Here is a 22,503-nt window from a genome sequence, read left to right as displayed (position 1 = left end):
ATCTGCCAATAACCCTTCGTTAAATCCAAGGTCGAATAAAAACGAGCAGTACCTAACCGATCGAGCAGTTCATCAACACGGGGCATTGGGTACGCGTCAAATTTAGACACCACGTTGACTTTTCTGTAATCCACACAGAATCGAACAGACCCATCGCTCTTGGGAACAAGAACCACCGGGCTGGACCAATCACTGTGGGACTCTTCTATTACTCCCAATTCAAGCATTGCATCCAATTCTTCCCGAACTATTTTTTTATGTTCCGGTAAGCGATAGGGGCAGCTACGAACCACCACCCCCGGCTCGGTATCGATGTGGTGCTGTATGAGATCTGTACGGCACCTTTGCAAATTCTTTTTGTAATTCTGAAAACACATTTGCAAATTCTTTTTGTAATTCTGAAACCTCCGCGAGTTGGCGCGGTGAGAGGTGATCACCACAAGTAACCGGGATGTTAAGATTGGGGGTTTTGTTTACCTCCGGCCCGAGCTCCGCCCTCTCCGGAACTACCGTGGCCAATGTCACAGAGGCCACCTCCTCCCTCCACAATTTCAGGAGGTTAAGGTGGTAAATTTGACGTGCGCCCCCTCTATCGGTACGTTTAACCTCATAATCGAGTTCACCTACTCGTCGTGTGACCTCAAAGGGTCCTTGCCACTTGGCGAGTAATTTAGAGATCGATGTTGGGAGCAATACAAGTACCTTATCTCCCGGTGCAAACTCCCTTAGCTGAGTACCCCTGTCATACAGCCTGCGTTGGCGCTCTTGCGCTTGGAGCAGATTCTCCTGTGTTAATTGCCCCAGTGTGTGGAGTTTTGCTCGAAGATCAAGAACGTATTGAATTTCATTTTTACTAGTCGAAGGTCCTTCCTCCCATGCTTCGCGGATGACGTCAAGCACCCCGCGCGGGCGCCGCCCATACAGCAGCTCAAATGGGGAAAATCCTGTAGAGGCTTGCGGGACCTCGCGTACTGCAAATAACAGGGGGTCGAGCCTAGCGTCTTCGTGCACGAACTTACGAATCATATTTTTGAGTGTTTTATTAAATCGTTCCACTAGGCCATCCATCTGCGGATGGTAAACGCTAGTGCGAATCGATTTAATGCCCAACAGTCCGTAAAGCTCGCGAAGTGTACGTGACATAAACGTCGTGCCCTGATCGGTGAGGATTTCTTTCGGAATCCCCACCCGGGAGATTATTTTGAAGAGTGCCCCTGCAACACTACGTGCTGAGATGTTGCTCAGGGGCACTGCTTCCGGATATCGCGTTGCATAATCCACCAGGACTAATACAAAGCGATGTCCGCGTGCTGTCCGTTCTAATGGCCCGATGAGGTCCATTCCAATTCTCTCAAAGGGGACCTCGATTAGTGGAAGGGGGCGCAATGGCGCTTTTGGGGTGGCCGGCGGATTTACCAGCTGACATTCGTGGCACGCCGCACACCACCTGCGGACGTCGCCGCCAATGCCCGGCCAATAGAAACGGGCTATTAGACGGAGCAGTGTTTTCCTTTCCCCTAGGTGACCTGCCATGGGATTATAATGAGCTGCCTGGAAAACCATTTCCCGGCGGTTCCGTGGAATTAACAATTGTGACACATTCTCTTTTGTTTGAGTGTCCTGCATCACTCTATATAACCGGTCATTTATAATGGAAAAATAAGGGTATGAAATGGCGATGCCCGGCCGGAGTTTTTGACCATCAATTACTCTCACTTGGTCAAAGGCGTGCTTGAGGGTTTCGTCCCGCGACTGCTCCAAAGGGAAGTCCCCCTCCGGGAATTCCCTGAGAGGAGGGGCGATAACCTCGCCCCTTCCCTCGTCATTCTGACTGGAAGCCGTCGAGGACGGCCCCGGCTCTGCCTCCCCTGCCAACGCATCGCACATCGCACACCTCCCTATTTTAGTGCAGGACCCATCCGCACAAATTCCCCTTAATATTTTCTTAAAGCCCGGCCAATCAGTCCCCAAAATCAGCGGATGAGTGAGGCGGAACTAACCGCAGCCTCCAAGCTATGTTTTTCCCCCCGGAATTTTATCAGCAAGGTCACCATAGGATACTTGTGAACATCCCCATGCACACACCTCATCCTCACCAGCTTAGCTGTGCCCAAAGCCCCGGGTTGAACCAAGCGTTGGTGGATGGTGGTCTGATTACACCCTGTATCCAGCAATGTTTGGTAAGTACCCCCCTTGATCCTTACCGGAAACCGGTACGCTCCAGCCCGATCGGGGGCAGTCTGCTGGATATCGGGGACCCGCACCACCGTCCCCACCTCCATCAGCGGACACTGATCCCGGAAGTGGCCCGGGTCTCCGCATCTCCAGCAGGCCGGCCCAGGCGCTACGTCTGTACCTGCGGCGGCGGGCGCCCCCACCTGAGGGGGAGAGCGGCTGAAGGTTGGGGAAGGGGAGTGTGTTGCTTCCCACGGCCGGGAAGCTGGTCTCGGGGGGCCTCCCCGACTACGTGGGGCAGGAATGGGACCTGGAGAGAAAACAGAACGGGGAGGCAGAAAGGAAGGGGAGGGAACAGGGGAACATAGAGGGGAAGGGGGAAGAGAGGGAGAGAGAGAGCTCCTCCGCCCTCGGGATCGCCGCCATGTGGTCCTCCGCAAGCCGGACGGCTGCCTCCAGCGACGCCGGGCGGTGGCACTGGACCCACTCCGCCGTTCTCCTAGGCAAGCATTGGCCGAACTGCTCCAGCACCACCTGGTCGATGATTCCCTCGACGTCGCGGTCCCCCACTAGCAGCCACCTTCAGCAGGCGTCCCGGAGCCGTTGAGCGAAGGCAAACGGGCGGTCGGAAGTCTCTACCCTCATGCTTCGGAAGAGCTGGCGATTCTCCTCCGGGCTCCGACCAACCCATTGCAGGATGGCTCTCTGCTCCACACTTTCTTGTCTCGTGCTGATCTCATTCTGGTCAGAGGTGCCGTTTTTGCCACCTTTGGTTTGGTCAGTTTCTGGACTGGCGTTGACTGGTGGTGGACTGATGCTTTGCTATTGTAGTTTTCATTCAGATCCGCATAGGCCAGGAGGTTCGCCGCCGGCAGTTGTTGCGCCGCGAGCTGGGCTTCCCCGGACAGAAGAGGAATGAGGCGAGCTGCCCATTGATCGTGCGGCCAGCCCCAGATCTCGGCTGTCTGCTCGAAGAGATCCAGGAACGCTTCCGGATCGTCTGCCTCCCCCATCTTTTGTAACGCGGGCGGGGGCAATAAGGCACTGGGGTCCGGGGTCGTGGCTGCAGCCGGGGCGGCCTCCTGGCTCAGAAGACTCCGGATCGCATGTCGGTCCTCTGCTTGAGCCCGCATAATCTCAAAGAATCGGCGATCCTGGTCCTGCTGGAGCTCAAGCAGGGATTGTTGGTGGCTCTGATGTAATGCAGCGAGGGACTGGAGGACCCCTGCCAACTGGGAGGACTCTACGGGGCGATCACCTTCCATCGTCTCGGGAACGAACAGAGCGGAAAAAACAACAACAACACAAAAAAAAAATATATATATATTTCGTCCCGGGTTTCGGTACCAGTGTGGAACGCTCTCACTCTGAGGGAGGGAAAACACTGGAAAACTTCTTCAGGTAACAGGGTTTTTATTCTTTTTATTGGGTAGGCTACACAATGCTGTCTTTCATGGGAACACTGGGTTCCCTTGTCATTCTCTCTCTCCTTCAGGCTCTGTCGCTGCTGCTCTTTTATGCCGCTCTCCCCATGCTTACTGAAATTAGACACAGGTGTTAGACATAATTTAGCTCAGGTGTAAGCGCCCTTACCGCTTTTCTCTCCCGGACGGGCGCTTGACCACGCCCCCGCTGCCACACACTGATTTTAATATCGGACACGGTGGGGAAAAATAACTCAGCACATTAAATCATAACATCGGTACAATTTGTATATATTTAGCCTGCCCTTGTCATCCAGCATCAACAGCCCCCCTACCCCCCGCTCAGTGGTCTCTAGGATTTTGGTACCAAAATGTTGACAGGTATGATGGCGATGTGTGCTCATGCCATTTGCTTGTTTGGTCATGTCAGAGCACGTGGCTTTGTTTTGTTTCTGTATAACCGCGTGTCTCTCTGTCTTACATCATACCCCGCCTCCTTGTTTGCTCATTATTAGTTAATTTGCCTCACATGTCCCCTGTTAAACCGTTTGATTTCTCTCCCTATTTTAGTCTCCTCATGTTTGCAGTTTAGGGTCAGTTAGTCTTGTTTCCAATCTTGCATGCATATATGTTTTTCGTTCATTCGTTCGTTCGTTCGTTCGGTGTCGTCGTCGTCGTCGTCGTCGTGGTGGTGGTGGTGGTGTTGGTGGTGGTGGTCCCGGTGGTCCTTTTATTACCTGTTACTCTCTGCCCGAACCTGGATACCTTTTCCACTACGTGTAGTTTATGTTAGTTTTTCCATCTTGTGGGAGTTTGTGGTTTGTTTTTTACCATTTTTGTTGTATAAAATATACCTGTTATTTTTTCACTCTGAATTTGGGTCCTGAGCCTCTCCATTCTTGACAATGTTTACAAGGAAAAGAGAAATATGAAGTGAAAGGTGACAAAATGTGACAGAAAGCTGCTTAAAATGAATAATAGTTCGGTGGGATGGACATCTAATATTTATCCTTGGACCTGACCATGTTGTCATTATGAGAGAAACTTCCCTGTGGGAATGTGTGGTTATGGAACTTGTATCACCCTCAGACATGTGTGCCATTTGCTGATATGCGTAACTCTGCAAGCGCTGATTGTCCAGTGTAATTAAAGGAAATTCCTCTGATCATGCAAACTATAAAATAGCTACATACAACACCACAAATGTAAATGTTTATCCGTTCTGCTGTTGCTAATAAAATAATAGTATGAATACATCTTACCCAAGTTACAGGCTAAATCAACATGAAGGTTTTCAAATATGACTTGTTTATTTTCTCCGCAAATTATCCCACGGGCCAGAGATGAATGGTTGACACCCCTGCTCTAAGGGGTCTTAACAGCTTTGCATCACTATGATCAAGGACTGAATCCATTAAAAGATTGAAGTCTCCACCCAAAACCATATCATGAAGGATCCCAGTTGCTTGTAGATTTCTCTCAAGAACTATAAAAAAGTTCTGATCATCAGCATATTGTGCATAAATATTAGCCAAAATAAGATTTTGCCCTTGTATTTCAGCCAAAACAATAATGACTCTTCCTAAATTATCTTTGATCTGTTTGAGAAAATTGAATTGTAAATGCTTACTTATCAATATGATGATTTCCCTGCTCTCGAACCAGCAAAACAAATGCCCACCCCATACCCTTCCAAGTTTTTCAGCTTCCTGTGAAGAAATGTGTATTTCTTGAATGAACTCTATATAATATTTTTTACGCTTAAGCAAAGATACAACTTTCCTTCTTTTTTAGGGAGCCCTAGCCCATTAACATTCCATATGGAGAGAAACATTTTACCTATATTAAAGTGTGACATATTGACATTTGTCAAATTGTGTACCCAAGGCAAAATTATATAGACGTCAAACTCACAAAATGTACAAATGAACTCAACAATAAGTCAATTAAGGGAGAAAAAAAAAAAAAAAAAGAGTAGAAGGAAAGTCTTCTTCTAAAGGAAAGTAACATACCCTCTCAGACTGCATCAGTAAAATGCACGATGTGTAGTCTGTATTGTTTGCAGTGTGCAGGCAAAATTGTCCACTCACAACATTAATTTAATGAAGGCCATAGCTTGTCGTGGGCATGTTAAAGTCTTGCAACCACCCTTGGTGTCAATTCTCAGCTTAGTAGGAAAAAGCAGTGCAAAGCCCACCATCTGTTGGTGAAACAATTTGTTTGCACTTTGAATCCATTGTGCTTCACTTGTGTGGAAAGTCTGGAAAATGTCGTGTTCCTCACAGCACAACTTGCCTTTATTTCTCGCCGCTCATAGTAGTCTCTGTCAGCCGGCCGCAAGTATCTTGCCAGGATAGATTGGGGTCTGTCACCCGCCATGGGATGCTGCCCATAAACTCTGTAGGTGCGTTCTATTTTGAGCTAGCAGTCAGCTGTGTTGATAAAATTTGGAATGAGCCCATCCAAAAACTTCACCATATCTTGACCTTCCTTCCCCTATGGGATTCCAACATAACAAACATTATTACGCCTGCTCCAATTTTCCATATCCTCTAGTTTTTCCCACATGCATTCCACATCAGCCTTGGTAGCAGGTGGGTTAGCCTGTAGCTCTCTTTTGGCCGACTCCAGAAACTCAACCCATTTTTCAACATCGTCCCTTCTTGTGATCAGGGTGGAAAGTTTAGCCTCCATAGATGTGATCGCTCAACGTATTTCTGCGAGGCCCTCAAAATCGTTGAGTTTTTTTGTCAGCCCTGCATAAATGTTCGAGATCTCCCGACCTACTTCACAAAGCTTGCTGCCACCATCGACTGGACCTCCGCCATCTTAATCCTGCAAGGCGTCTGATGGATGAGAACATAAGTGCTTTTTAATGTCCCCACAGGCTGACAATTTAGAATTTTTTGATATCCCGCCCTCCCAGCACATTTAGAAAACTTTAAAATGATTACAGTTCTCACTGGTTAATATTGCTTAAAAGGATAATTGTAGCAAAGTTTAGGTAGAGCTCGCCTCTAAGCGACCAAGCTTCGCACAGCGTCACATGACTCTAATTGACTTAGCTTAATTTCTTTGCCAAACACTGAGATTCCCTGAAAAATTGCTTGCTTAATATGATTTGCCATTACTTATGTAACTAATAAAAAAAGAAAAGGTGATATTAGGCACCCTTGACTTATCCCACAGCCCATGTCAAATCTGTAACAGTTACTAAACTATTACATCTATCATAGTGTTTTAACAGCTTTCTATAAAAAATAAAAATAAAACTAAAAACAATGACCTTAAACCAACTCATAAGTAGTTGTCTGTATTTGGAGTTAACTTAGCTACAATTTACAATGATAATCAGGGCCGCCGCTGTTCAAAATGATGGGGGTGAAGCGATCGTCTATTCTGCAACTGCTTTCGGGTCCTTGAATAACGTAAACGTGCAAGGAAGGGCAACCGGTAGGTTTTCTGGTGCCCTACTAGGGTAATATGGTGCCCCCAAGTTGGTGCTTTACGCAGGCTGCATAATATGTGTGTAGGGAGCGGCGGTACTGATGATAATATCAAGCTATAAAGTTGGATACATCTTTAGGATTTCTATTAGGGACAATGTTTTTTATTAATTTGTTTACAGAGGCTATTTCCCTATTTCTTTTTTTTAAGTTGAAAAAAGTTTTTTTTTTTTTTCACCTGCTTCAACCATTTTTTGTCTTGTCCCAACAAAGGTGCCTCTAGCTTTCTCTTCATAATATTTTTTGTTTTTGGTTTTATAAAATTGTTAACTTTAGTAAATCATTGAAATATTCGTTAGAAATATTTTGAAAACTTTTGCATGTGATGGAAATTATTTCCCTAATTATCTCGTTTTCATTCTCTTTTTTTTTAATTAGTTTTCCATAATGCATAGCCAACTTCCTTGTAATTCCTGTAAGTCTGCATAATAGATGCCTGTTGCCAATATTTATTATTTAAGCTCTTACTTTTTTGTAAATTCATAATTCAATAAACTGCAATTACATTTCCAGTAACCTCTGTTGAACCTACTCGATTGACTACTTGAATGTTTAATCTTAATCACTGTGTCTTTATGGTCAGTTGAAACTGATGGTTCAATAATCATTTTGTGTTTCATATCTTCCCAATTAAGCCAGAAATCAATAAGGGATTGCAAAGATTTGTTCCCATTAGTCCATGTATACATATATAATTGTGGGTTTTTATATCTCCAAATGTGATTTCCAATCTTAAACATACATTGCTTAGTTTACTTACACCATTGTCAAATTAAGAGGGCCATCGATCCCATTTTTCATTAAAAACCGTGCGCAAATCACTGCCGCAAATTAATTTAGCAGAGGGAAATTTAGAATGTAATTAATTGATATTATCCTCAATGTCTTAAAATATTAGCCAATTGGGTCTGTTATTGTTGGTGGCATTTATGAGGATGAATTTAACATAATATGTCTGGTTTTCTTTTGTTTTGTTTTTTTTTTTTTACCTAATATTTGACCAGATAACGAATCCCTTAAAATAGCGATACCTGCGGTTTTTCTTGAAGCACCAGAAGATTTCCAAAATGTCAGAACCCCATTAGCTAATTCGTCAAAACAAACAAACGAACAAAAATCTTGAATACATCAGAAATCTGCTTACTTTCTCAATGCAAAACAAAAGTAATGCTTTTTTCTTTAACATGTAAATTTAACAGAATGTTATATAGAAACCGTTTTTCTGCGTGCTGAGACGTATTCGTCACTGCTGGGGAGGAGTCTTTCGTGAGTGGGGCGTGACCTAGTGTTGATGGGGCGTATTTTATTTCTGAATAGGCGGGGTGTTATTGTGTGTCATGTCTGCTGTCTTTCTTTCTTCTGCTGCTGTTTTTCTTTGTGCCACGTTGATCGCGCGATCATCAGTCCGCAGGTGAGACTCAAACATCATGAACGTGTTAATAGAAATCTTTATAAAAAATTAAAAAAAATCAACACTGTCTCATATTCCATCCGATTATATGCACGCGTTTGAACTTCATGAACTTTGTTTGTTTATGTGTGTTAGCAATGCTAACTGTGATGATAAACTCATTAACATGAATATCTTTGATGAATGAAGAGTTTTATCAGCATTACTGTGTTCATATTTATTCTTTCTTTGTGTTATTACAAAGAGTTAGTTAACTTCGTTAAATGTATCGTAACTGATCAACCTATCCTCAGTTCCTCAAACACAAAACACGACACGTGTCTTTAAAGGTACAGAATAACATATTATTTTAGTTGGACATGATTACAAGGTTCAAAAAATAAGTAGTCTCTTGACATTTAAAACATTAAAGTTATTTGAGCTGTTGTATTATGTATTATTTGAATCATGACATGAAACCATATTTCAGCAAAATGAGAGTAAACCTTCCATTAAGAGATTATTTACAGTCAGTCTTTTAGATCACTCAATATGATCTTAAAGTATACAGAGGAGAAATTATAGCATTCTTCTGATCAAACTAACGTCACTAACAACTTGCCATGGTACCACTACAGTAAGGGCAGACAATAGAGATGTGTGAAATGATGAATATGTAGTGACTCCAGAGGGTGTGCGTGCACATGTGATAGGTGCATGATTGATGTTTTAAAGATAAAATGTGGGATGAGTGACAGGAAGCTATAATGATGATGATGATGTGTTGTCAGTCGTCGTCACACTGAAGTGTTTGTACTGTAGGTGCATGCAATATTTTACTCAAATTTAAAAGCTCACCATTCACAATTTGGACTAAAGTTTCAGAAATGAAATATCTCACTTTGAAAAAACTTATTTTGTTCCACTCCATGGCAGCAAGTACTAGAATTTTTTTTTCTCTATCACATTCCATCACAATATACAGATCTGAAATATAGGTGGCGCTCTAATGCATTTTAGCCCTCACAGATTTACTTGTCCATAGACATTCAGTCTAATTTTAAGTTTATGCACCACCCTTATCGTTTCATTGAATATCTCAGCCTCTTAGTGGACCAGAAGCTCAATTTAGGTGTCATTATAAAGCTGCTAGAGATCCCCATCTTTGCGAGGACATATAACATTTTATCATCAATAGTCAAAAACATTTTTATGATGATTTGTTAAGCATGCTTTTCCTGTTGGATGGCATATTTTGTTCTTGACATCTAAGATATAACATTGGATTATTCAGCCAAGCAAGCTCAGAGACAAGTAAAAAAATGGCTCACTTTTTAGACAACTGCCTAAGGTAAAAGTAGATATAAAGTTTTTAGCTATTTGAGGCTTACAGCAGCAATAATCGATGTATAAAAGATGTACGTCTTTAATGATGGAGTTGGAGATACAAGATGGCACAGTGAATGGCTGCTTCGGTGTGGAGCTCTCTAGCGTTTTTGTTATTTTTGTTTGTTTGTCATGTTTTTTGTCACTCTTTCCCGATCAGTTTCACCTGCTGAATATTCGGCAGAGCATACCAGATTTTTTTTTGCCGGTGTTTGATTATTTGGAGGTTTTACTAGACATCTTATTTGGAGGCGCAACTGTGATCTACAAGTGCTCCAAGAGACTTAAGCTAGGAAACGTGCCAGCGCGCTTTGAAGTTTCTTCAACGCGGCTTTAAGACTCATCTAACGAGTGTCCGCTCCCTCGCCAACAAAACGGACAAACTGCTTCTGCTCACTCAAACAAATGAGGACTTTTCTAACTCCGCTGCTCTGTGTTTCACAGAAACTTGGCTGAATGAAGCCATACCGGTCAACGCGCTACATCTTCTGGGCTTCCGGCTGTTCAGGGTAGATTGCGTTGCGGAATCATCGGGGAAAACGAGCGAAGGTACAAATGTAACCTCATTGAAGATGTAACCGCATTGAAGATGTGCTATCCTAATTTAGAAGTGTTCGTCATCAGCTGTAAGCCTTTATACTTGTCCCTGGAGTTTTCCTCGTTATTCTGGTGAGTGTGTGCATCCCGCCACAAGCATGCGTGAACGCAGCTCTGCAACAACACCTGGACTGTCTTATCATTATTCTGGTAGATTTTAATAAAGATATCCTGACCCGTGAACTGCCAAAATGCAAAAAACCCATTGTATGCCCCACCAGAGTAAGAAATATACTGGACCACTGCCACACCACTGTAAAGGATGCATAATACTCGGTCCCACGTGCAGCTTTAGGACTCTGATCACTGTCTGGGTCATCTTCTCCCGACGTAGAGCCGTGGCCAAAAGTATTGGCAGTGACATACATTTTGTGTTTCACAAAGTTTTCTGCTTTAGTTGTTGTGGTTTTGATTCACATTGTTTCTAGATTATTGTGCAGAGTGATCAGATGCATTTTAAATAATTGCAAAAAGCTTTTTCAAAAAAACTATCACAAAAACCCAAATTTCTCTGTTTTTTGGCCCAGGCACAAAATGACCAGCTAACATCATTTCACTAATCATATCAGCAGAACCTGGGAAACTTTGAACGAGTGCTAGTCAGGTGAAATCACTCTATCATTCTGATTGGCTTATAAGAGCAGACTGATTGCAATAAAAGGAGGGAAGAAGTGCTTCCAATCATTGCGTTCTTTTTCGCAATGTTACCTCTAAAAAAAGTCATGCAGCCATTATCGCTTTGCATCAAAATGGCCTTGTATGCAAGGAAATTTCTGCAAAGAATATTGCACCTGAAAGAACCATTTACCGGATCATCAATAAGTTCAAGGAGAGAGGTTAAACTGCTGTGAAGAAGGCTTCAGGATGTCCCAGAGTGTCCAGGAAGCACCAGGACCGTCTCCTCCTGAGGAGTAAGCTACAGAATCAACAAATGGCAGATGAACTGAATGTGTTTTACTGCAGGTTTGACAAGCCCAGTCTCACACCCCTCCCTCGCGCTGATCTTCACTTCACACCAACACCAGTTGGATCCCCCCTCCTGCTTCTCAACCTGCACTTATGGTCTATGAGGAGGATGTGTGCCGGGTCCTCCGGAAACACAAGACTAGAAAATCTTCAGGCCCCCATCTTCACACAGATCTTCAATAGATCACTGGAACAGTGTGAAGTTCCCGGCTGCTTCAAACGTTCCACCATAATTCTGGTTCCTAAAAAAAAACCAAAATCACAGGACTTAATGACCACAGATCTATCGCTCTCATGTCTGTGGTCATGAAGCCATTTGAGAGACTGGTTTTGGCCTACCTGAAGGACATCATTGAACCCTTGCTAGACTATCTTCAGTTTTCCTAATGCGCAAACATGTCTGTGGATGATGCTGTCAACACGGGACTGCATTATATCCTGCAACATCTCGACAGACCTGGGACTTGTGCAAGGATTCTATTTGTGGACTTCAGTTCAGCCTTCAATACCATCATGCCTGATCTTCTCTCAACCAAACTGACCCAGCTCTCCGTGCCAGCCACAATCTGTCGGTGGATCAACAGCTTTCTGACAGATAGGCAGCTGTAAAATCACATCAAGGGCCCTCACTATTAGCACTGGTGCTCCTCAGGGATGCGTTTTCTCTCCACTGCTCTTCTCCCAGTACACAAATGAATGTACTGCAAAGGACCCCTCTTTCAAGCCTTTGAAGTTTGAAGATGACTCCATGGTCATTGGCCTCATCCACGATGGTGACGAGTCTGCAAACAGGTGTGAGGTTGAACAACTGGCTGTCTGGTGCAGTCACAACAACCATGAGTTGAATACGCTCAAAACAATGGACATAATAGTGGACTGTAGGAAAAATCCCCCTGCACTGCCCCCTCACCATCCTGAACAGCACTGTGGCAGCAGTGGAGTCATTCAGGTTTCTGGGCTCTACCACCTCTCAGGATCTGAAGTGGGACATCCACATAGACTCCATTGTGAAGAAGGCTTCACCAGCTGAGGAAGTTCAACCTGCCGCTGGAGCTGCTGACCCAGTTCTATTCAGCCGTAAAATGGTTGCAAATGCGACCAAAATTTATTTATTGCGACTTTTTAATTTAAAATCTAGTTGCCATTGGTGACAGTTGGGTTGTGTACATTTAATATGCGGTTTTGTCAGATATCATCTTTTGAGTTATTGAATACATCTTTAGAGCGCACACCAGTGTGTCTCGCACCACTTTTCACCCGTTCTGTTTCTGACGAGCTTGTGCACTGCACGCAACAAACCTAGCATGAGTCAGTTGTGAACAAATTATTAATTTGTACCGGATCTTTTTAATGAATCACCAGAAAAGAACTGAGGGTTTAAACTCAGGAGCTTAGGTTTGCAGTTTGAATCAGATTCACTTTCTCAGCGAACTCACAACTGGGAGTGCAGAGATTTCAAAATAAGAGTACAATGCATATTTCGGGCTTATTTATATTTATTAAAAGTCCTGTATTGTGTACCATTTTTTTTTTTTTTTTTCTTGATGGGGATTGGAATAGTACAATCAACTGCATCTGAGATTTAATTCAGTTTGCACTCTTGTAGTCTCTGTGTCTGGGCCATCTAGTAACAGTAAAAGACTAAGGCAATATAGTAAAACAATTGATATACTCTGTGTGTGTGTGTGTGTGTGTGTGTGTGTGTGTGTGTGTCTGTCTGTCTGTCTGTCTGTCTGTCTGTCTCTGTGTGTGTGATAGATATATATATATATATATATATATATATATATGTATATATGTATATATATATATATAAGATCAAGCTTTTGACACTTGGGACAACTGAGGGACTTGTTCACAACTATTACACAATGTGCAAACATTCATTGATGCTCAAGAATATACTATATGCATACTATATGTTATTATCTGTAATGTAGATTGTGAAGAGCAGTATTAAATACAAATATATTATCTCTATAGATGAAAGGAGTGTGAACATTTATGAGACAAAAGGGAGTGCAAACTTATCTTCTCAACAAAATGTACTGTTTATTAAACCTCCTATTAATCTGATATCAGCCTCCCTTTTCTTTGGTTTTCTATCTTGTTTCTACACAGCAATCTAAATCGAGCAATTCTGTGATTTGGCAACTAAAAATAGCCATTTGGCTCTTTAATGTTTCATTTTAGGGTCAATGGCTCCTTAGTCAATTTTTTTTTGTCTGGAGCCCTGTAATTGTCATGTACTTATGTAAATTCAATCATATTTAATTCAGTTACTGTACATATCCCTACCTTGCACAAATATTACCACTTGCACATGTAGGTACACCATTCTATGTTATATATTCAATTTTTTGTATGTCTATTTATATACTCTTACCTTTTTTATATTCTGTCTTACTGTAATGTGTATGTGTGAAATATATATATATATATATATATATATATCTCTATTTCACACACATTTAAAACTAAACTGCCCCATTTCCTGTCAAACAAATCCCAATTCCCCAGCCTTCTGCATGACACTTCCTCGAAATCCGCCACCCTCCAAATCTAATTTAAATTAGGTGCTCCAGCCGACTTCCATCCCCTTAAAACAATTCACTGATGATCAAAACACTGGTTAGGACCCAATTTTGTACATGTTTATCCCCTATATTGATGACCACCCCATCTCCTAAAATACAGTTTTGGGGCAAAATATAATTTGAGTGCCCAATACATCACACATAAAACTCTGAACACTCAAGCAAAATTCTTGGATCTTAACACACCACCAAAAAAACATGGGTTGTGTCTCATCTTCTGATTGGCATCGCCAGCATGTGGGAGTGTCTTTAAGACCAAGTGTACACAATCTAGAGGGGGTCCAATAGACTTGCATCTCTAGATGTAGACTTTATGTTTTTTAGAATCCTAGCCCACACTCCCTCCTCCAATACCAAGTTTAAATATTTCTCCCATAATAAATACAATTATTATTGAATTATTTATTTTTATACACAATTTACAATCATATTTAATTAAACTACATAATGATGATGCAATTATTTTAATTTTCTGTTACAGCGTAATTTTCTGTAAAGCTACTTTTGAAACCATGTGTGTTGTGAAAAGCGCTATACAAATATAAATGTCTTGACCTGATGACTTACAAAAATAATGTTTCATTTTGTGATTCTTCTGAAAATCTTTCAAACTGTGGTATAAGGGCAACAAAATAAACTATACAGTCACGTTCCTGAGAATGAAAGCTTTCATTTGATATATGACTTGTCCCTTTAAGTGCCATGTGAAAGACTTTAAATAAAAATTAAAGGGGGCACTAATTTGTGACCGCAAATATTTTCTGGCCTTATTTTGTGGAACATAAATGCATAAGTGATGGTATTTTCTGAAAATGTCAGTTTCTAAGCTTTCAAATGATACCTCATATGCCTAACCTATGTATACGGGGACTTTAACGTTTTAAGTTAAATAAAAATGTGCAATATAGCACCTATATCACTAAAAAGTGAAATCAATGGTCATGAAGTTTTGGTATTTTTGTGCAAGCAAGGCGCTGAGTCTAGGCGCTAGTGGATTTGGCAAAATTTCTTGCACAAAGCGCTGATGTGCTGGGTGAAGTGCAAATTCATTCTGAGGTTCTTCTCCGGTTATTATATAGTCCATTCCCTGTCAAGCACCGGTGATATAAACAAAGATTACACATTCATAAGAGTTGCTAGTGTAAATGGACTGTAGGCAATGAATTAGAAGAAAATACATTTGGACTTACATTCATTTGTGCAACTCTGACATTGATGAATGTCAGGCATATTTCTATGACAGTGTCATGCTCCTTTTATACACATGAAAAAAAAATTGGTTCTCGTCAATGTATGCTCGGTTAAATTAAAGAGAGTGTAACCCTGTCTACACTGGACGCAAGCGGCTTGTCGCATCAGAAGCTGTAGAACCCATTATAATCAATGAAGCTGTCTACACTGGAAGCTTCCATTTCGGTACGTCTGTCGTGCTGACAATAAACGAGTTTCCCGTTCCAGTTTGTACTGCACACTCTGGAGCTACAACACAAACAGTTTAGAATGTTGACGCGTCTAGTGTAGACAGCCTCAATCCGTTCTTTCCAACGTGTAGATGGGGTGCAAGTATTGTTGATAATTTTCATCTACTGACACACACATCATAACCAGTATTAACAGTGATTTTATCAGCAATGCACTTCGATTTAGTTTTTGAAAACTTTTGTTCATTTATTGAAACAAATATTTTAAACCAAAATATTTCAAAATTCAAATTACACTTGAAATGAAACGAAAGCAATCAAAACAACAAAGTGGTCAAAACAATTCAACCAAATCCAAATTTTTACCCTCCAATTTATTTCACAGGCTTCTTTTGACTTCCCTCTATGGCAACAGCTGGAAAATTACTAATAGAAATTAGATGATGAATGCAATTGTATATTTTAACTCCTCTCATCAATTTTCATATTTTCAACCATTTTAGTTTCATAAAACGGTTAAGTGATTGTCAGGGACATACTTTGATTTTCAAATATACTTTAAGAGTTTGGACATTAACTTTATTGCCACCTGATGGTGGAATCTCCAAACTGCAAATGCAGGTACTGAATTTCGTCTTTGCGCTGAAAACAGAAAATAGCAAATTGCACTGTGCGCACTTCATTAACATTCAATACACCCACAGTTTGCGCGCATACTCAGTGCAAACACTCTTTGTCCTGGTACGAAAATTGCACTTAGAATAAGTGTTCTAACAAAAATTGCATAAGATGTAGCACAGTGTGGTTTTAGAGCCCTGTATATTTTTACATTTTCATAAATGAAAAGTTTGCTATATGTATGCTTCTATTTAACATTGATACTAGTCATCACAGTCTGTGAAAAGGGCCCATTATATTGGATAGGCAAATTAATCAGTTGGTATTTGGCCACTTTGAGATAGTCACAATAAATCTACAGATGGTCTTGTCAATAGATAAGTATTTTCCAGTTTCACTTTTGTATAGTGAATACTGCGTAAAATATTAGTTGAGTTTTTAAGCAGTTTGAGATAAGCTCATCTCCTCTGCTGTCATTTCATTGCGTTATGTAAATATTTCGAGTACATTATGTCAGCCATTGTGCAGTCAGCTTTGTAGTTATCAGCATTTGCATTGGACTACTGCTAATAATATGATTGTGATTTTTATTTGCCTTGGTATGGACTATTTTTTTAAATCAGTGTTTTTAGTAGGACAGCAGCTTCATCAGCTGAACGTCAGATGAAATACCATTCATGTTAATTTCTATGATTATTATTTCTCTCTTGCTGTTTTTGATGGTCTGCTCACATGAGCTCCACATGATGTGCGTGTGTGTTTTATGAGGTGTTGTGATTGGTCAGTCTGTCAGTCGTGTGTAACGTCATCGGGTGTTTTTTGCTTTTGTCTTTATTTGAACAATCACACTCTGCTCTCGTGTGTGTGTGTGCGCAGCGCTCTGGATCACACAGACGTCAGTGGATGTTGACGGCCGCAGCTCTAATGCAGCAGGACTGCGAGTGACTACAGCAGCGCAGCATCAGGCATGACACGTCGACCAGCGGGTTGGTTGCATTGTGCGTTGATGACCCCCGCTGTGTAGCTGCCTCCCCCTCCCCCCTCTCCTCTTTCTCTCTCTCCATCACAGCTCCTGCATCAGCCATGTTTGGCACCGAATCCTCATGTAAGTAGCCCATCCTCCGTCGCAGCCGCACGTCTGCCTATTTATCCTACGTACATTGTGCGTTGCATGTTTCAGCAAAATCTCCTCTTTTATTCCATCCTTTATTTCTGTTTTATCTCAGTGTTTCTCAATGTGTTCTTGTAGATTTGAAGGCCAGACTTTGGCAGATACCATTCACTCTCATAAAACAAACAAGCAGTGCACAGAGGCATTTCTTACGTTTGTGGGTTTTTCTTTACATTTTAGTTATGTTTTATATTTCTATTTTGTGTGCAACATTCATCTTATTTGTCCAAATTGGTTTAAATATTATGTTAAATATTGTCTCAGTGATGCTGAAATATGGTATAGACCTCAACCCATCGGCTAAACGCATAAATACAGAGAGCAACGACGTGTGTGTGTGTGTGTGTGTATCTGTGTGGCTGTGTTAGAAATGTCTCATAACGTCTGTAGTATATTGTGCTGCATTTTCAATCTACTTTATTAAACATTTTAAAATGTTGTGGTTGTAACTATAATATGTCAATCATTTTGACTTAAAGAAGCTAAATGCATCTCAGACTTGTATTGGAACTTATTGCAAATGTGAAATTCCTTTGAATGCATGTTTTATTTTGTTTGTGTATTATTCATCATTTACATTTACTCATTTAGCAGATGCTTTTATCCAAAGCGACTTAGGAAATGATGTGAAATTTTCAACAAAACGATTAATCTTAAGGAGACCGTAACACGGAAAGTGCTGCATTACAAAGTTTCAGTTGCATCAGAAAAGTACTGGTCAAGACAGAGATTAGAGTTCAATAAGAGTCTATTATTATTATTATTATTATTATTATTATTATTATTCGACGTAATACTTTACAAATAAATAAAGGGCTGAAATGTATTTTATTGATCTGCTTAACATTTGTGGAATTGATATACATTTGCATCTTTTGAGGCTAACACACATCTGATGGCTTAACATAATTTACACAAATAGAACTTGGTTTTGCATCAACATTATTATTAATCCATGATAAACATTCTGCTGGCCAATCAGATTTAAGAGTTGGGTTTAGGGCTAAGGTCTTCAACAACATTCATATCAATCATCATTGACATGTTTTCAGAGGAAATTAATGCTTATTTTAGTTATAATTAGGTTAATGGCTAGAGTTAGGATATTCATTTCTTGGACTTTCCTGTTGTTTATGTTGGTCAAGAAACACGTTTGAGTGGTTAGATTGGGAAGTTTATCAGTCGTTCTGTTGAATTTAAGGCTGGAATTGAAGTGGATTGGAAGTGTGTAATTTCTGTGCCATTGAATGAAATGGCAAAAATAAATATTGCTTCAAATAGCTGTACTAATACGGCTCTTGTCTGCTGTTGATCGAACAAAGAGACAGTCCTGCCCCAACTCATACTAGAGTCTCTGAGTCTAAAAAACAGAATAAACGAACCGAAATAAAGAGTGCTGCAACCGCGGCTGATCAACTGAAGGGCCACCCAAACTGAGCAGTTTCCTGCCCATGAAATATTGTATATTAAAGCAGATAACAAACTACAAAAATATCTCCACTGCCCCATTACATACTCACTACAACATCACAAGCCCTCAAAAACAGCTAACACTTATGATACGCAGACTTTCAAGACACAAATAGGAAAAGACTATCTTTCCTCTGTTTTATAGATGGTTCGCTCTGAGTAATGTTAGAATGAGTTGTGATAGTTTACCTTTTTTGTACACTCATGCTTATGAGATATGTTTGAATTTATACTAGAAAGAGTAGCAGATAGATCCAATTGACCTGTAAAATGACAACATAAATCTAAACGATGTTAAGAGTGATGATGTCTGATAGTGTGTTGATTGTGTTCAGGAGGTCTGATTAACATAGTGAAACTCACTGTGAGCGCCTGAAAGCAGCTGTGTCCATTCAGCCAGCTCAAGAGATCCACTCCACACACACACACACACACACACACACAGAAGTTCCATTCTTGACCAGCTACAGACACTTACACACACCACGATGAACAGTGGGACGATTTAGACTGATCAACTGCTAATTATGTGAAATTAAACTATAAACGTGATCACAACTGAATCATCAATAATCACAGGTGTGTCTGTATTTAATGTCAAACGAACAGGTAGTCCTGCCGTAAAATGTCATATGTGTGTAACTTTCTCTGTTAACACTTTCAACTACCTGTGCAGAGACAACCATAAGTGTTAAAGTGAAATACATTTGTAAAAATCCTTATCCAGTAATCTGAACCACTGAAAAAATACAAATAAACACAGAAAAGTCATGTAAATATCATGGAAATTAATTGGTCCAAAAATGTGGAAACCCTGTTAAAGTCAGCAGCTTCTTTTGGGATTTCTTTATTGATTACAATCTCCATGCATCATGCAGATCAGTTTAATTTATGGCTGTTATTGTGTCCAGAAATAGTTAAGTCACAAATACCGAGAGATCAATAGGTAAAAATGTTGTAGCCATTTACCAAAACTCACTCATCATTAGTATGATTTTCATGTTTATTTTTGGGGCTGTATTGTTCTCTGGCCTTAGAGCTGTGGAGATCTGAATATCACACCACGGTGTTCTATATGCTGTTGGATGAACTCTGATACACTCAATGCATTCAGATAAACCATGAGAATGAATGATTTTAATAGTTGGTGTATCAGTATACCATTTAAGTGTTAGAAGGGAATAATCAATATTTCACTGCATCCATGTGCTTCCTTCCATTTATACTAATCCCTTAGTGTGCTGATTGTCTAATAGTTTTCTATCTAATTTCTAATGGATCATTTCATGCTATTTGGCCAATGTGCTGTTGCCTTTAGTGTGTATATTCTAATGTTTTATGTGTCTCTTATATGAAGATCTGTTAGAATGGGTCTGTCCTGAGTTTTTGACATGATTCATTTTTAATCTAATTATTTTTGTGTGTTATGTTTGCAGTGAGCATGTTCCTCAACACTTTGACCCCCAAATTTTATGTGGCATTGACGGGCACCTCATCCCTCATTTCAGGACTCATACTGGTGAGTTAAATGAATAAAATAACTTTAGAATTAAGGGTAATCAATGGATTTAACATAACATATTTGTATGAGCCTGCAGGTTTTTCTTAACAGTTGCGTTACTCAGTAGAATGTCAGATAATTTTTTCTAATGTCCTACTATTAACATATTTACATTGTTTACTTAGAATTGAATAACAGCATTGATTCTTCATTAACATGTCTTTTGTGTTTTACCAAGTTGTATTCATGAAGTTAGAATTTACTGAAGAAATAGTTTAATGACTAATGACTGTTCATTTTTTTATTTATATTTAAATCGAAGGGTTGCAGGAGTAATATGCTCATTTATTTAGTGTACTGTAGATTATCGCTTACATAACATAGCTCTAGATGTACCTTGTATAAGCTTATATCACACAGATATTTGTGTTTTTGTTGATATTTGAGATGTAGTGTTTTTGTTTATTGGAGATCTTTGCTGTTGTTGTTGTCATACATCATTGAGTGGTTTTGCTTTTTTGTTGTACATGTTTAATGTTTTTTTGTTATATATCTTTAAGTGGTGTTGTTTTCTGTAGAGTTTTGGTGTGTATTAGATGTAGATCTTTTGAGTGTTGTTTTGGGGTTTTTGTATATCTTTGAGACATGTTTTTTTTATGTTGTTGTAAATCTTTAGGTGGTGTTGTTTTTGTTGTTCTAGATCTTTGAGTGGTGGTATTTCAGGAAGTATGGGACGTCGTTCATCGAGCAGGTGTCTGTCAGTCACCTCCGTCCTCTCTTAGGTGGAGTTGATAACAGCTCTCCAAACAACTCCAATACCAGTAATGGAGACACCGACTCCAACAGACAGAGTGTTTCAGGTCAGAATGCTGCTCTCTACTTACACGTTATATTAACTATAAAGAAATAAAGCTTTCTTAGAAAAGCACACTACACGATGGATCACAGCCTGGATGTATAAACAACATGACCATTCATCCCCGAATGAGGTCCTGTGTACACCTGGTATTAAGATGCATTTTGGGTGATCTGATCACAAGTGTACAAGTGAGATAAATCGCCAGTTGACATTTTCATCTGTTTTGTTAAGATAATAAGGTGCAACAAAGGAAGAAAAAAATGGTAAATCTGGTGCACAGTTTCTCTTAATTATACTAAAATTGATTCTAATTAATCGAAGAGTTATTTTAGTGGAATGCATGGATTTACTGAGCTTCTAATGTGCGTGCTTCCCACATCTGTGTCCCTGCATGTTGATATTGGACACACTGAAGAATTTTAAGTTCTTGTGCATGTTCATGTTTTCAGTTTTTTTAATTATCCGATCGGACAGTTATTTCCCATTAAATCTACACATAACTGGTAGGGGTGTGATGATCCATCGATCTGGATGAATGTATTGATCAAATCACCAATCATGTAATGTCATCGATTCAAGTCTATGTTTTAAGATGCATCTTTATTTTGACATTCTCATGCCAGCAACGTCTTTATTCATTTCTGTTGCACCGTAGCACCAACCTGATGATATTCATCTAATTTATAAGCACTGAAAATGCTTCTCATGTGGGACACGGATGTGCCTGGGGTGATTAAAGTCTGGAGTTGTGCTCTGCTCTAGCACAGCTGATCACATGCGTGATTAAATCGGGCTTCCCTCGATATCGTGGTGCATTTGAATTCTACATGAGAATTTTCTATTTTAAAGTGCTATGGAGCAATTCAACCATGTCAAATGGCTAAACAGCTGAGATATTCTGAACAGCGCTAATGAGGGAAAAAGAAAACAACCGTACTAACATTTATCACAGTAAACTCTAACAGAATTTTTCAGTTCTACTGTTGAAGTTGTAGCCAAGAAAAAACACATGTGGCACATAGTCTGCTGTCGTGGGTATTTAAAAATGTTGGATTGAAAGACTTGCTTGTCTGTTGTAGAGACGACAAATTGTCACTGTTGTGTTTCCCTCATTCCACAAGGCAATGAGTTGTCATCAAGCGACTGATCATCACATGTGTGTGACTTTATTTTTCACATTTTATTTTTCTGTATTATATTTTCTGTGGATGTCCCAATGTGGATACTGGATTTGCACATTTCAGAGAGCTCAATAAAATATAACATTTAATTTTGGTTCCATTTATGAGATAAGAAATGCAATTGATTGCGTAAAACTGGCACATAATATCATAATATTGATCGCAGGCCCCTGAATCGAATCGAAATAGTATCGTGGCAGACTTTGAGGTATCAGCAAACATCGGATCGCTGGCTAAGAGA

General features: G+C 40.3%; 1 protein-coding gene across 4 annotated transcripts in view; it reads left to right on the top strand.

Annotated features, from left to right (window-relative positions):
* Positions 1 to 8,422: 8,422 nt before the first annotated feature.
* Positions 8,423 to 22,503, top strand: part of LOC127623369 (suppressor of tumorigenicity 7 protein homolog) — a 63,268-nt gene continuing 49,187 nt past the window's right edge. For 2 of the 4 annotated variants that reach the window (XM_052097810.1, XM_052097808.1), the window contains exons 1-5: positions 8,428 to 8,516; positions 10,326 to 10,430; positions 16,957 to 17,185; positions 20,158 to 20,240; positions 20,923 to 21,082. In XM_052097810.1, the coding sequence (XP_051953770.1) occupies positions 17,164 to 17,185; positions 20,158 to 20,240; positions 20,923 to 21,082 (265 nt within the window). In that variant the 5' untranslated portion in view covers positions 8,428 to 8,516; positions 10,326 to 10,430; positions 16,957 to 17,163. Of the gene's footprint in view, positions 8,517 to 10,325; positions 10,431 to 16,956; positions 17,186 to 20,157; positions 20,241 to 20,922; positions 21,083 to 22,503 lie in introns of those variants that run through there. The other 2 variants (XM_052097809.1, XM_052097811.1) reach the window with 2 other exon arrangements.

This window comes from Xyrauchen texanus, chromosome 29 (genome assembly GCF_025860055.1).
Source record: "Xyrauchen texanus isolate HMW12.3.18 chromosome 29, RBS_HiC_50CHRs, whole genome shotgun sequence".
Classification (NCBI taxonomy): domain Eukaryota; kingdom Metazoa; phylum Chordata; class Actinopteri; order Cypriniformes; family Catostomidae; genus Xyrauchen; species Xyrauchen texanus.
The sequence above is the reverse complement of the archived record's forward strand: the minus strand, read 5'-3'. Positions and strand labels throughout refer to the sequence as shown.